General features: G+C 33.0%; 1 protein-coding gene across 1 annotated transcript in view; it reads left to right on the forward strand.

Moving 5' to 3' along the window:
- Positions 1-15,364, forward strand: part of LOC143251010 (adenylate cyclase type 2-like) — a 178,744-nt gene that overhangs the window by 70,298 nt on the left and 93,082 nt on the right. Inside the window, exons 5-6 of the mRNA XM_076502285.1 lie at positions 4,565-4,716; positions 6,082-6,193. Coding sequence (XP_076358400.1) covers positions 4,565-4,716; positions 6,082-6,193 — 264 coding nt within the window. The remainder of the gene's footprint in view (positions 1-4,564; positions 4,717-6,081; positions 6,194-15,364) is intronic.

Raw genomic sequence — 15,364 nt, forward strand, 5'->3', positions numbered from 1 at the left:
TTTTCATTCATACCCTTCCTGACGCACGAAATTCATAAACTCAAATAGTAAAGGTAAGCTAAGACTGGAGACTTGGAATTATTTTTAATTCGAAAATATCCCTTGTACTTAATGGCATTGGAAACTAAAGGAATATATATCAACGAATTATACTCCAGATATGGTTAGCAAACTGCAGCGTGTTGTAACAGGTGGGACTCCAAAAACACAAAGATTAGTGGCAAAGTTGCTCACGTGCCTCATGCGACGTGAGTCACGTGTCCATATATCCGTTCAGTCGTTGCAACACCGACTTAAGTAGATTTCTGTGTGATCGAACTGTTAAGACAGGTGCTGGGAAACCGTCGTATTTGTACTTTAGTTGAATTATAGAAAGCATATGAATTGATGTACTTTAAACATGACGGAGGTACTTACAATGAAAACTGTGCTGCAGGTCTACTCTCAATATGCAAGATCGGAAAATAGAACATAACTGGATATAAAATGACTCCAAACTCATTTCAATATAACGTACTTTAACACTGTATGTCATAGAATAACTGTTTCTTAATCGGGATTTTTTTAACACAGTCGTCTTAACAAAATGAACTGGTATCAAACACTAGATTACATATCAAATAATTTATGAAAATAGAGTAAGCAGTTATCAATGACAGTAAATATAATGTGAAAGTAATAATTCGAACTTTGCTAACGTAAGTATCATTCCAAAGTGTCTGTAATCGATTTCTTAAACTTTCTCCTCAAAAACGAAGGAAACAAACATTTAAGGTGTCACTTAAATGAAAACTTATATGAGGTTGCAGCTCTACATAAAACCCCAATTTTTAATGTTTGTGAAAACGCGTGTTATCTCACTGAAGCATCCATCTCTTGAAACATTACATTATAATATAATACACTATAAAAGTGATTTATTAGTTCGAGTTTGTTTGTTTATTTTCAGCTTTTGAAAACATAAAAGAAAGTGTATATTGTGATATCTCTTACTCGCTGCTAAATTATAAAATTAAATTATTTATTTTGGTACGTTTCTTTTACTTAACTAGTTATAAAACCCAATAAGATTTAAAAAACTAAAAACCTTTGATGCGTGCCTGTCTGTTATTTAGACTATAAAATGAACCTTGGGCCGCATGAAGAAAACATTGTCTACAAATCTAATTAATACAGAACATGGAACGTTTTCATCATCCTATGATTTCATTGCTAAATAGAAAACTTGTTAAAAGAGATGTGGTTATACTTGTTTTAATCAGATTAAATACTTTCGTTTGTTACTTTGGTCTCGGTGGATCAGATTGAGAAATAACAAAAAAAAAATGAATGAAAGTTAAATTAAATTACATCACGTGACTTCTCCCGCTGTTACAGCAGTAAGTCTACAGATTTACAACCCAAAAATCAGGGGCTCGATTACCCTCGGTGGACTCAGCAGATAGTCGATGTGGATTTGTTATAAGAAAACACTCACACACATAATACTCGACAGTATCTTTATTTAATATCAGTCAAAATATTTGATATCGAACGTTATTGAAGTGCTTGATTTGTTTTGAACTTCGTGCAAAACTACACGAGGGTTATATGCACTATTCGTTGCTAAGTTAGCGTTGATAAACTAGAGGGAAGGCAGCTAGTAAAAAACACCCAACGCCAACTCTTTGGCTACTTTTTTACCAATGAATAGCGGTACTGACCATAACATTATAACGTCCACAAAACTGAAAGGGAGAGCATGTTCAGCGTGACGGGGAATCGAACCTGGAATTTACATATTGCGAGTTGAGCGTCCTCTAACCACCAGACCTTACCGAAAGATAATCTCATATCTTTCGTCCCACGCTGGCAAGCCTACAAATTTATAACGCTAAAGTCAGGAGTTCGATAAGAAAACTATGAAAACTTTCCCTTTTTAATGAATCTTCCAGATCTTTGTTCGTAAATAATTTGAGAAACATTAGCTAAAGAATCCTGCTTTGTTTCATAATACTAAATTTAATAACACACTTCACTGGAACTGAATTTATTACACATTTATTTAAACTTCTATATCGTTTTCTCCTCTTGTAAGAGTGTGTGTGCGTGTTTTTCTTATAGCAAAGCTACATCAGGCTATCTGCTGAGTTCACCGAGGGGAATCGAGCCCCCTGATTTTAACGTTGTAAATCCATAGACTTACCGCTGTACCAGCAGGGGAGTCTTGTAAGAGATAATGAAAGCGTTAGTTAAAATCTGTTTTATAATAATCTTATCTTACACCAATGAAACCAAACCGTTTTCATATAACATTGTTTTCTTATTTTTTGCTATTCGTTCTTTGCAAGAAATGATAAGAACACGAGGTAAAGAATCACACTTTATTCTATGACAGTAAAATTGCTGTTAACACTCGGTTGATGCGTTATAAAACTTGACCTGAGACAAATGATTTGGCTCTCTCATCACCACAAATCCGTATGTTATGATATTTACACAGTTCATGGATTTTTATTGGAAAGTTCTGTCCAGTAACCTGAAAATATTGCATAGCTGAGTTTTTGTAATCGTGTCTGACAAACCATTCTATTGTTATTCAAAGCTGAATTCCCCAAGAATTTTTATATGTCATACAAAGTACTTTGAAACTTGGAAGGGATATATTTAATTTTCATTGATATTTTAAAGTTTTATCTTTTAACATTCTTGTCAAAGAATCTCAATAATAATGGATTATAAAAAAGCAGTATTTGAAATGTATGACACGTGGATGTCAGAGAAACAAAAATGTTGTAAGTCGTACGTAAAAGTAATGCGTTCATCCGAATATATCAATACGTTAGAAAAACACAACTTGTTTTTAGTTTAAAGGTTTTTTTATCACAACCGGTTGTTTTCATTACGTTAAAGCGAACTTCAAAACCGCTTATTCGAATGTTTTAAATTATCGTATAGATGACGTAAGCCGAAATAAATACTTTTAAATAACGTGTTACCTTCTTCTAGTGAGTCACCCAAAAACGTCACAGGAAAGTAAACATCTTATACATATATATATACAGGTAAACACGTGATGGCGAAGGTTTCACCAAATTATATTTTTTTTCTGGTTTGTTTCTTTGTTTTAAACTAGAATGTGGTTTGGCTCAAACTCTTTATATTTGGATGGAGCACACACATCCATAGCCCTAATGGATTATACTAATTTTTCTTCAACAAATTCAACATCCAGTTTGCGAGTTGGTGTGACCGAATGTGGGAGCCAAAGAGAGAGATAGGGTCATGGTTTTTAGAATTCACGTTAGAACAAAAACACAAACTCCGATGAAGGCTTCGATCTGTTAATTTACAAACGCAACAACGCTTCGCCGAGAAAGGAACTCACCTTTCTATAGTATTAAGGCACAAGGGTACAGAGTTTATAAAACTGACCTGGATGTGTTCAACATAGTACACGTGTTCAAGTCCAGACAGGTACCACACATAACCTACTTATAGAGGCAAAATAGTTTCACTGAGCTTTTTTTTAACTACCTATATCGAAAGAACTCGCGAAAATTGCGGAGAGAAAGGTTTAATGGAACTGAGAAACCGGATTGTGTGTTGCGGAATATATACAGCAATATGTTTTGTGGGGATCTTTTTTTAGCATGTAAATATGAGTTGCACTCCCTCATAGCCTTGAAATCAGTGTAAATTCGGCCACACTGATGAATAGGTCAGATTCCAGCTGTCGCAAAGAGTACAAATGGGCCCGGCATGACCAGGTGGTTAAGACGCTCGACTCGTAATCCGAGGGTTGTGGGTTCGAATCCCTGTCACATCAAACATGTTCGCCCTTTCAGCCGTTAGGGCATTATAATGTTACAGTCAATCCTATTATTCGTTGGTAAAAGAGTAACCCAAGAATTGGCGGTGCATGGTGATGTGTAGCTGCCTTCCCTATAGTCTTACGCTGCTAAATTAGGGACGGCTAGCGCAGATAGCTCTCGTGTAACTTTTCGCGAAGTTCAAAAACAAACAAACAAAGAGTGCAAATTATCTTTATGTTTGACACTTTTATTATGAAAGAAAAACATATTTATAGGCTAATTTAAAACACTAAAACATATCGATGTGCAAAGCTACACGAGGGCTATCTGTGCTAACCGACCCTAATTTAGCAGTTTTAGACTAGAAGGAAGGCAAATAATCATCACCACCCATCGCCGACTCTTGAACTACTCTTTTAACAACGAATAGTGGGATATATCATACATTATAACTCCTCCACGGCTAAAAGGGGATCCTCTTTGGTATGACGAGGATTCGAACCGTCGGTTATTAGAGTACAAGTCAAGCGCACTAACCACCTATCTATAACGGGCCTAGTCTTTTACCAAATGAGTAACTAATATTTATAATTATCTAAATGTAACATTTAGATAAATGACAAAACAGCACTTCTGTTATCGAGAATCCAATAACAGTCCTTTTTTGGAAATGTATTTTGGATATCAGATAAAGAAAGAGATAGAATTCATTTTAGTTATTCATATAGCAGATAACTAATTGTGTTGCTTTATATTTTTTTAATATACAGGAACAACTTCTTCTTAGTGTGATCCCAGCATACATTGCGGCAGAAGTGAAGCGAAAAATTATGCTCAAGATGGCGGACGCTTGTCAAACACCAACAACACAGGCTAAACAGAGATTTCACGAACTTTACGTTCAAAGACATAATAACGTGAGGTATGTACATTCAAACATAAAATTTAAGCCTATCTTTTATTTTAAGTGGAAGCCGAAACGTTATTATGACCCATAACATTGCGAACTGCAGTAGTGCATTATCACGACTAGCGAATCAATTCAACCTACGCACGAAAAGTTCCATATTCGTTGCTTATTTCAGATTGTAAATCACGTAAGTCATCATTTATCTTCATTTCAGCTTTGCTATAAAATCGTTCAAAGTAAAATTTAATATATATCTTTAACTTGCATACACATGTACCTTAGTCTGTAATTATTCTACTGTTGTGTTCAGACATCAACTTGTACGGTTTCAATTTCAATTCTCTGTTGGGTTTCCTATTATTCCGTAAACATTCAGAGTAACTATTCAATTAATTAATCATTGTGAAGCCATACCTTAAGGTATGTGGTTTGGTGTATCCATCTGGTTTATAATTTGTGAAAACAGCAGCAACAGAATCACTTGGTATTTAACAGAAGAATGTTGTAAAAAACTGTTTTATTGACAAAGATTTATGATATACGATTACAGCAAGCTGTTTCGCTAATCCACTTTTAATCTGTGATAGTGTACAAATTGTTGTAATTTACTGCCATTTATCACTATGTTCTGTGTTTTCCGAAATCGTTCCTTTCCAGATAATTTTGGTTGAAAATTCGCTCGTGATCTTCTCTTAATCAATGCATAACAATGTTAATTTATACCAAGTAAACACGTGGATTTAACATTAATCTTGAATCTTAATAATTTTTAACAATGATTATAGTTGTAGATGTGTTTAATCATTGATTGTAATGTTTAGATTGAATGAAGTTAAATATGTGAGTGATATAACTGCAAATGCCTTAGGCCTAACAAATAGGACATAAATATCCCGTAAATGTAATAGTAACAAATATATTAAGTTGAATGGATCGTAACGACCGAATTATTTGTGCATAAACAAATATGTTAGCTTTATAAATAAACTAATATTAATGAAAAAAGGCCTAACAATGTACACACAGGTTGAATCTACCTCATATAAAGATCGTGTCTTACCATATTTCCTCATTCTTCCATATTATTTAGTTGCTTTTAAAAACAATAATATGCAGAGACGTCTTTAGGGACTGGCACACGGGTCGCGTGCTCCAATTCTATTTGACAGCATCTAGAATCCCCAGATGGTGTCTTGAAAAATTAAAATAAAAACCCATGATCAATGTCATATCAAAACAGCAAAAATTTCCGCTCCTATGGACACGAGCTCCAAATCTTTTAATCACCTAGCGACGCCTCTGCTAATGCGTTTAGTGTTTGAATCTTAACTGTAAGAACAACAGTCTGTTATATACATATGTATTGTGTATTCTCAGCATCCTCTATGCCGACATAGTGAACTTCACCCCTCTGTCCGAGCAGCTTTCAGCGTCTGACTTAGTTCAGACTCTCAATCAACTTTTCGGACGCTTCGATCAAATAGCACAAGTAAGTTCAAGGTTTTAGTTAAAATGAAGTATTTTATGGATGAGTTAATAGTTTGTAATAATGACTGTAGTGTTTGAATAAGAGATATTACATTAGCTTTGGGTTACCCAAGAATATTTACAGTCATTGGAGTTTTTTCGTTGTGTAGGATAATTATTCGAGACATTTCTTTAATCTTAACGCCTTAACTTTAAATATTACTGTTTTTTAAATCACTTCAAACAGTGATGCAAGAAAACATTTGATATTTTCAACCTATACAGCTCATGCGCAACATCATTTAATCAGCCATGACAGAGACTCAAAGGTTCAGGCATAGCCAGGCATAATTTAGAACTGCTGACCAAAGGAAGGGCAAACTGTCCGCTACACCAGTATCATATGCATATACACTCAAATGAAAAACAACCGGGCAATGGCCTCATGGTTAGTGTGTTTGGAAACCGGATCTGAGAATTCATGGTTCCCAACCCATTATCAAAAAATAACTCCCAAAACTCTGCCTTTTAATGCTGGAGTTGCGATATAAGAGTAACTGTCAAATCCCACAACTTGATAAGATAATAGTAGTAGCCCAACAGTCTTCTATGGGCTCTGTTGACGAACTGTCCTGTCTACCATTCTAAAATGAGGGTCGTTGTGTAACTTTGAACGAAATTCTTAATCGAACAGTTAATTAGATAAAGCGATTGACTTTCACTTCCTGACAGTGTAAAGTGTCCAGGGACAACTGGACCCTTGGAACTTCAGATCTGTATCCAACACGGCATATTTTATCAAGAAACTTGTGATCAGACAAAGGAAGTTAATTAGATAACATGTTCCCATATTATTATTATACGCTCAGGAAAATACATATACAAGCATTTTTTGTACTATTTAAATAATAAGTACAAAAACAAACACAACTTACAGTAAAATACCATGAATTATGCAAACTAACATTTCTAATTATATTAATGAAAAATAAAAAATGGAATTTTAAATGAGAAACACGTGGTGAGAAACTTTTACTTTAATTATGAAAACTTTATTCCAGAGTTATATAGCATTAACTTAATTAAGATTTTAGTACGTAGAGCATATAAGATAAATACCACTTTACCTTTATTAGATTAGTAAAATAATTTAATGATATTAAAGAGTTCCTAATTAGAAAATTATTTCTATGTAAAATTACAGATGAAGTCGTTAAGTACTGTTGGAACAAAGGTGTGTGTGTTTTCTTCCAGCAAAGCCACATCGGGCAATCTGCTGAGCCCATCAAGGGGAATTGAACCCCTGATTTTCGCGTTGTAAATCCGTAGACATACCGCTATACTAGCAGGGGACTCTATTGGAATAAACACTAGTTGTTTGTAGGGACGAAAAATACAGTTAACAAACAGAAAGCTTTTAGTTCTTTATCTTTCATAAGAACCCCGTCTTCTGATATTAAAATAACAGCTTGATTGAATATTTAGAATTGAATAACCACGAGCTAAACTTTAAGTCAAAACCGATATGAGGAACTCGAGATTTCTTTATTGTGGAAAGTAAAGTTCGTAAATTACTGTTTGCCAGTATAGACCTAATTCTACGTAAGTAGATTGTGTTATGAGGACCTGAACAGTAAAGAACATGATTATCAGAGTAGTCACGTGTTATTAAGTAACATTAAGTTACATTCGGTCCTGAGGAAGAAAGCTGGTAACTGTTGCTCATCACGGCAGATTCCGATTCGAAATGCGAGTGCATTTTTGGTTTGAATCTAATCACCTTTATTCTCGCTGGTTCTGGAAATAAAGATCAGCTCAAAATCATATGTGATCATTTGTTGTGCTCCAACGTACCTATATAAGTTAATGGCAAACTTAGGATCATTAACGCCATTTTGTAACCACGTCTCCTAATGATTTCTCCACTACAGTAATGGACGCCACCAAAACGTGTATAGAATATGTTATTTTTAAGTCCAGACTGAAAGGGCTTTTACGACATTCATCTTGCCTGACATAGCCTGGAGGTTAGGATGCTTGGCTCGCAACCTGTAGATTAAGGGATCAAAACCCACTAAAACCCACAATTCAACATGTTCGCCCTTTCAACCGTAAGGTTGCTAAACAAGTACTGTGGCGTTGACTAGCTGTCTTCCTTCCAGTTTATCTCTTCAAAATCACGGACGAATATCACAGATGAATACTGAGCATTTCTGCGAGAAATTGAACAATCAATTATTTTCCAGTGTTCCACTTGTACATGCTAAATACTAAATTACAAAGCATTCTCTCTTAATATACTGTGCCTAAATTACTGCACAACTTAGGACAATTGTGTCTTAACTGCAAAAACGTTTACCTTTCTGCGTGTCATAAACATATATATAATGGAATATGATACAAAAATTGTCCTGTCTTTTAAAAATAAAATTCAACTTAATATTAAACATCTTTTATTTCCCTATGCTGGGTAAACGATGAGGTTATTAGCCGCCACATAGTGACCTATATCGCTCTGACTTTGTAGCCGCGACATATCGGCTGACGCCCTGAGTTTTCAGTTTCGACTTAGCGGTTTATACAATGGACCTGAGTTGTTGTTGTTGTTTTTGTCAAATACAAACTTTTAGCTCATAGCTGAATTTCGTTATCGATGTGAGATCTTATTACAGCTGCGGATACTGAGGATATCTCCTTGTTACGAAGTTACAGCCGTGAAATGTGTTTCAGTTCCATCACAGAGCGCAGAAGGCTCATTGTATAGCTCTGCACAAAAACAAGCAAATTTTTTGTTTGTTTTGAATTTCGCGCAGAACTACTCGATGGCTATCTGCGCTAGTCGTCCCTAACTTAGCAGTGTAAGACTAGAGGGAAGGCAGCTAGTCATCACCACCCACCGTCAACTCTTGGGCTACTCTTTTACCAACGAATAGTGGGATTGACCGTCACATTATAACGTCTCCACGGCTGAAAGAGCAAGCATGTTTGGTGCAACCGGGATTCGAACCCGCGACCCTCGGATTACGAGTCGAACGCCTTAACACGCTTGGCCATGCCGGGCCCAAACAAGCAAATACACAGAACTTCGCTTTATTAAGTGGTATTAGTATTTATATAATTGCGTACCATTCTATACACATTTCTTATCATACATAATACTATTAACTTTTGGTAAAATATTACCTCAAGATATAATTTGGGAGCTAATTTTGAGCAAAATATAAAATATGACATAAGATTAATATTTTAAGTAATTCAGTACATTTTTGATAAATTTCACGTAATATCTGCTAACGTTTCCACATTTTCTGATTTCTTTTATAAATGTGGCATATATTGTGTTGTTTGTTTATGTGTTTTCAGTGGTCACTTCAGGGATCGAACGCCAGATTTTAATGTTACGGATTTTCAAAGCATACTGCTGAGCCATTGTGTCTATATGTGGCAGAAGGTGGGTTGCGTCCATTTCGGAAAACCCTCTTCACTTGTTTCTTTATTTCAATGGCTTTTAGAACTACGTGACGTAGCTCTCACGGTACCCAATCAGATAATTTTCTAATCCTTAAGAGTATGTATGTGTGTTTGTGTTCGTGTTCCTATATCAAAGACACGTGGGGCAATCTGCTGAGTCCATCGTCCTTAAGAATAGGTTCATCTGCTGGGAATTTGTTGAAAATCAAATTATTAAAAATTAATTATTTTTATTGTAGTTTTCTGTATTGTTTCGTTGTTCTTTATAAATAAGAACCGACGTTTAATAACTGTTAATAATAAATAATTCCAGATCTTATCCTTAATTACAAGAGGTTTTCTTTATGATAGTGCTTTCGTTTGGGAGACCTAGTTTCAATATGTATGACTTCCATATTTTCTCCCCGGAGGTAGAATTCTTATTAACGATCTACATTTCCGAATTAATCTAAAGGATATTATATTTTCATTTTAGTTGATTTATTTTTTTGCTGTCTGTTAAAGCTAGTTTCATTTTGGATACTGTTGTACTGAAGACTTATCATGATTGTATATTGGGCACTTTCCAGAATTTTCTACAGCCACGAGGCTTCAAAATAGCAATAATCATAATGATAATAAATGGATATCATAATGAGTTTCTGAGTTTGTTATACTTAACAAAGTATTATTGTTCTAAATTTATAACTGATCTTTTCAGTTTTATAAAGTTTTAATACCCAAATTTTGTTTAGTTTTGAAGAACATCATATTAATTACGTTAGGCTTAACTGAAACATTAATATTATTATCGACCCGAGCTGCTCAAGCAAAATTTATATTAATAAATTCCAAAACACGTTTCAACATATTCCCTCGTAAAGAAGGAAGTGAATGTATACAACACTTTATGTCTTTATGTTATTAAAACACCAGTGGTCGTAGAATAAAACCATTACCGCTCGTAAGCGGGATAAAATTTTATATCATCTTGTTAGCACATTTCACCTTGGAGTGAAGAGAAAAAAAAGAAAATCTTTAAACTTTGAACTTCAATGAGAAAATTCCAATCCTGCCTGTGGTAAACATCTGTTTTCTTCGTGTGGAAGGAATTTAATTTGTTGATGTAATCTGCAAGTTGGGCACTTCAAGCACTTGGTTGTCCGTGGGGAAGCTAATGTCTTCACACTCCATCACTCACTAATAAATCACTTTCTTCTACGCCCCAAGGCTTAATGAACAACAAGCTTACGATACTTTGTGGAAGAAACACCGCGCGATTGACGAATATTTCCCCGTGTGTGTTGTCGAGTTCGCTTCCCGAGAACTTCAACGGGGTACTCAAAGGCTTATTTCATTAGGAGGTGTATCTTTCTTTCAATCATGTTCCTGCTTAGACCTGTAAACTATTTGCTAAAAATAACAACCTCACACATAGAAAAGAGTCTATAAATTAAACCAGTAGTTTCCTGAAAACAATATATATATATATACATATACGTATACATATTTGTTCGTCCAGATTAAATCACATTCGTTAAGTAAAAATTATGCAATTTCAGTTTTTTGCTGCGAGCACACTGAGAACTGTGATGTGTTTTGATGAGAAACCCATTCAACAGAGAAGTTGATACTTAGACACGTTTGTTTGTTTTTGAATTTCACGCAAAGCTACACAAGAGCTATCTGCGATAGCCGTCCCAAATTTAGCAGCGTAAGACTAAAGGGAAGGCACCACCCACCGCCAACTCTTGGGATACTCTTTTTACCAACGAATAGTGGGATTGATCGTCACATTATAACGTTCACACGGCTGAAAGAGCGAGCATATTTGGTGCGACGGGGATTCGAATCCGCGTCCCTCAGATTACGAGTCGAACGCTTTAACCCACCCGGCCATACCAAGCCTACTTAAACGCACCTAAACGAAAAGGCTTAGACTGTTTTCAAATATTTAATATACGTAAAAGTTTTAAGGTGTTAATCAAAAGTTTAAAATAAAAGAATTATGAGCATTCGTTCCTATCTATACTAAAAACTATTATTCACAACGCGATTTAAAAAAAAAATGAATAACCTATTGAAGTCGTTTTTCTTTTCAGACACTATGGCTTTTTCATAAAAATAGAACTAAATTTTCACCCTGATATCTTAAAAGAACAAAAAAAACGATTATTTTCATTGTTTAATTTAGGTTTCATTGTATGGATTATTTATTTACCCTTTACAACCGTTTCTAACAAACGTACAGCTTACGTTAAGCATATTTTAAAAGTTTCGTCTGTTGGTGTTAATCATTTACTAAGACCTTGACTGCGTGAAATGGACCATCCGCTCTGCTCTTGGGGTTCACGATTGTCCTCCGAATGGATATGATGATTCCACTGTCTCAAAGAGGAAGAAAAACTAAACAGAAAACAATAAATATTCTTCTGTGTTCGTCACTCCTTCTGTTTACTGTGTTTAATGTGGAAAAGTTTGGTAGCTATGTGAATCTTGAGAGCATTTGTATCCATGTGAATGTTTAATGTTGAGAACATTTGTATCCATGTGAATGTTTAATGTTGAGAGCATTTGTGTCCATGTGAATGTTTAATGTTGAGAACATTTGTGTCCATGTGAATGTTTAATGTTGAGAACATTTGTATCCATGTGAATGTTTAATGTTGAGAACATGTATATCCATGTGAATGTTTAATGTTGAGAACATGTGTAGTCACGAGAATCTTCAAAGTTAAGAAGAATTTATGTAGTGTGAAAAAAGAAAAACTTTCGAAGTTGAAATAAAATCGATAGATAAAGTGAAAATATCGCAAACACGTGAAAATATTATTTAACAAAATGAGTTTCACGATGTGAATCTCAACAAAGTCTACTTTAATTAATTGTATTTAGTTTATCAATGTTCAACACAAACAACAGAAACTGATAGCATGTCAATATTTTGATGACACTTGCAACTTTGCTGTTGTTGCTAGCAGTGTAATAAGGAAGTCGTTAAGTAACAACTTAATGTCGCTTATTTTCTACCCTTTTCTAACCTCACAACAACAGTCAATCTAGTTTCACACACAGTAATAAGTATCTACCTTTGTCATTTCACAGAAAGGTAATACTACTTGGTCTATATGGATCAGGTTTATGTTTTTCTCATTACTGTTTAACAAGTATCAGCATCATTAATATCACATGTAAAAATAGCATCAACAGTATTATAAAAAATTATAGGATGAACACTAGTTTCCTTAATATCTCTGTAACAAAAGTATCAATGTTAATCTCACCAACGATGGTATCAGTATTCATATTACCAATAACAATATCAATATTATTCTCACCAATGATGGTATCAGTATTAATATAACCGGAAACAATATCAACATTAATATCATTTATGATGGTATTATTATTAATATCACCAATAACATTATCAAAATTATTCTCACCAATGATGGTATCAATATTAATATCACCGAAAAAAATATCAAAATTAATCTCACCAATAATGGTATTAACCTTAATATTACCAATACAATATCAAGATTAGTCTTACCAATGATGGTATCAATATTAATATTACCAATAACAATATCAGCATTAATTTCACCAATGATGGATGGTATAAGTATTAATATTACCAATAACAATATCAATATTAATCTCACCAATGATGGTATCAGTATTAATATTACCAATAACAATATCAACATTAATCTCACCAATGATGGTATCAATAATAACATCATTAATAACAATATCAAAATTAATCTCACCAATGATGGTATCAGTATTAATATTACCAAAAACAATATCAACATTAATCTCACTAATGATGGTATCTGTATTAATATCACCAATAACAAGATCAACATTAGTCTCACCAATGATGGTATCAATATTAATATTACCATTAACAATATCAACATTAATATCACCAATGATGGTATGAGTATTAATATCACCAATAACAATATCTGCATTAATCTCACCAATCATTTTATTAATATTAATATCATCAATAAATATATCAGCATTAATTTCACCAATGATGGTATACGTATTAATATTACCAATAACAATATCAAAATTAATCTCACTAATGATGGTATCAATATTGATATCATCAATAACAATATCACATTAATGTCACCAATGATTGAATCAGTATAAATATTACCAATAAAAATATCAAAATTAATCTCACCAATGAGGGTATCAATATTAATATTACCAATAACAATATCATCATTAATCTCACCAATGATGGTATCTGTATTAATATCATCAATAACAATATCAGTATTAATCTGACCAATGATGGTATCAGTTTTAATATCACCAATAAGAATATCAAAATTAATCGCACTAATGATGGTATCAATATTGATATCATCAATAACAATATCAACATTAATCTCATCAATGATGTGTCAATATTAATGTCACCGATAACAATATCAATATTAATCTCACCAATGATGGTATCAGAATTAATATTACCAATAACAATATCAAAATTAATCTCACTAATGATGGTATCAATATTGATATCATCAATAACAATATCACATTAATGTCACCAATGATTGAATCAGTATAAATATTACCAATAAAAATATCAAAATTAATCTCACCAATGAGGGTATCAATATTAATATTACCAATAACAATATCATCATTAATCTCACCAATGATGGTATTAACCTTAATATTACCAATACAATATCAAGATTAGTCTCACCAATGATGGTATCAGTATTAATATCACCAATAACAATATCAAAATTAATCACACCAATGATGGTATCAATATTAATATCACCAATAACAATATCAAAATTAATCGCATTAATGATGGTATCAATATTGATATCATCAATAACAATATCAACATTAATCTCATCAATGATGGTATCAATATTAATGTCACCGATAACAATATCAATATTAATCTCACCAATGATGGTATCAGAATTAATATCACCAATAACAATATCTGCATTAATCTCACCAATCATTTTATCAATATTAATATCATCAATAAATATATCAGCATTAATTTCACCAATGATGGTATACGTATTAATATTACCAATAACAATATAACATTAATTTCACCAATGACAGTTACATTATTAATATTACCAATATCAATATTAACATTATTCTCACTAATGATGGTATCAATATTAATATCACCAATAACAATATAAGCATTAATTTCACCAATGATGGTATCAGTATTAATATTACCAATAACAATATCAACATTAATCTCACCAATTATGGTATCAATAATAATATCATCAATACCAATATCACAATTAATCTCACCAATTTTGGTATCAATATTAATATTACCAATAATAATATCAACATTAATATCACAAATGATGGTATCAATATTAATATTACCAATAACAATATCAACATTAATTTCACCAATGATGGTATCATTATTAATATCACCAATAGCAATATCAACATTAATCTCACAAATGAGGGTATGAATATTAATATCATCAATAACAATATCAGTATTAATCTGACCAATGATGGTATCAGTTTTAATATCACCAATAAGAATATCAAAATTAATCGCACTAATGATGGTATCAATATTGATATCATAAATAACAATATCAACATTAATCTCATCAATGATGTGTCAATATTAATGTCACCGATAACAATATCAATATTAATCTCACCAATGATGGTATCAGAATTAATATTACCAATA

This window comes from Tachypleus tridentatus, chromosome 5 (assembly GCF_004210375.1).
Source record: "Tachypleus tridentatus isolate NWPU-2018 chromosome 5, ASM421037v1, whole genome shotgun sequence".
NCBI lineage: Eukaryota > Metazoa > Arthropoda > Merostomata > Xiphosura > Limulidae > Tachypleus > Tachypleus tridentatus.